Here is a 1,596-nt window from a genome sequence, read left to right on the forward strand (position 1 = left end):
TCCTTTGTTTTCACATACAAACACACTAGTCGTAGCCCTCCCTTAATTTTCTAGCAAACTTTTTCTTAGAAGCTAAACGCACACTTGTCTGGATGCATTATTTCCGCTGCGCTTTATGCACTCTGCTAAACTTCCAGCAAGGAGCTACATCAGTGCTGTATTCTCTTCCACGACAAAGTTCTTTAATCCAAGGAGGAACCCATGGAAACCTTGACTGTTCTTCTAGTTTATTGTCACGTCACAGCTGTGGCTTCTGGAAAGGAGAGGACGGACACGATTCAATCACTTCTTGCATCTTCTCCTTAGATTCTTCATCCTCTAAGTTCTTTGAGGGCAACTTCATTCTGTGCCCTTGGGACATGCTGGAGGCTGAAGCCTTCCGGAAAGTAGAAAGCCTTCTGCGAAAGTTGGCCCCAGAGAAGAAATACAGAAGTGGGTCGAAACAGCAGTTCGTAGCTGCAAGAGAAAGAGTGATCACCACTGACTTCTGCATGTACAGGACATCCTCACAGCTGGTATCATTCCTCATCAAAAAATGCATATGGACGGTGCGCTGAACGTGGTAAGGAGAGAAGCTGATCAGGAAGGCCAAAGTCACGATGACGACCATCCAGACCGCTTTTCTGCGGGCTTCTTGCTTCTTATGCAATGAATTTTTCAGCAAGGCCCTTATGATCACGATGCCACAGATGGTGATGATGGCAAAAGGCACAACGAAACCCACCAACAGTGCAAAGTAATGCAGGACCATCAGCCTCGTTACCATCCCGGTCTGTGGCGGCTCATAGCACTTAGTCTTCATGGTTGCTTGATCCAGGTACGAGCCTCTCAGCAGAAACGGGGAACTTGTCAGCATCACGAAAATCCAGATAACAGCACAGATCACCCTGGCTCTTTTCTCCGTTAAGAAATGCATGTTCTGGACCGGGAAAGCGATGGCGATGCAGCGGAAGAAGCTCATGGCAGTCATGAAGAAGATGCTACAGTACAAGTTGACGTACAACGCGTAAGAAGTGATCCGGCACCAGAAATCACCAAAGAACCAGTCGCCTTTGTGAAAGTAGTACACCACCCGCAGAGGTAGGGTGAATACAAAGAGGAGATCTGAGATTGCAAGGTTGAGCATATACACCTGGAAAGCTGTCTTGTCCTGGTAGGTCCTTATTAGGACGCACAACACAAAGCCATTTCCCACAAAGCCCACTATGGTGACGATGGAGTACACTGTGGAGTACACGTGATTCCGGAAGTCGTCAATGCTGACGGGGCACGTCAGATTGGTGGTAGATGAGTTTGTGATGTTCTCCCCAGCAGCCATGATAGATTCCGTTGGGTATGGTAACATCACTTGATTTGAATCCTGTAGTCCAAAGATGAAAAAGGAAAGTTGTTAGATATATGCCTGTATACCACACTAAAAGAGCAGAGTTTCTTACTGAGGTTTAGCAACTAGTATGAAGAAGATAAGAAGATATTGGATTTATATCCCGCCCTCCACTCCGAAGAGTCTCAGAGCGGCTCACAATCTCCTTTACCTTCCTCCCCCACAACAGACACCCTGTGAGGTGGGTGGAGCTAAGAGAGCTCTTACAGCAG

General features: G+C 47.1%; 1 protein-coding gene across 1 annotated transcript; it reads right to left on the reverse strand.

Moving 5' to 3' along the window:
- Positions 1-207: 207 nt before the first annotated feature.
- On the reverse strand, positions 208-1,342 carry CYSLTR1 (cysteinyl leukotriene receptor 1). The gene has a single exon (XM_060249446.1). It carries the CDS (start codon positions 1,316-1,318, stop codon positions 239-241), a length of 1,080 nt encoding a protein of 359 aa, XP_060105429.1. The 5' UTR covers positions 1,319-1,342; the 3' UTR covers positions 208-238.
- Positions 1,343-1,596: the final 254 nt, after the last annotated feature.

Source organism: Heteronotia binoei, chromosome 11 (genome assembly GCF_032191835.1).
Source record: "Heteronotia binoei isolate CCM8104 ecotype False Entrance Well chromosome 11, APGP_CSIRO_Hbin_v1, whole genome shotgun sequence".
Classification (NCBI taxonomy): Eukaryota; Metazoa; Chordata; class Lepidosauria; order Squamata; family Gekkonidae; genus Heteronotia; species Heteronotia binoei.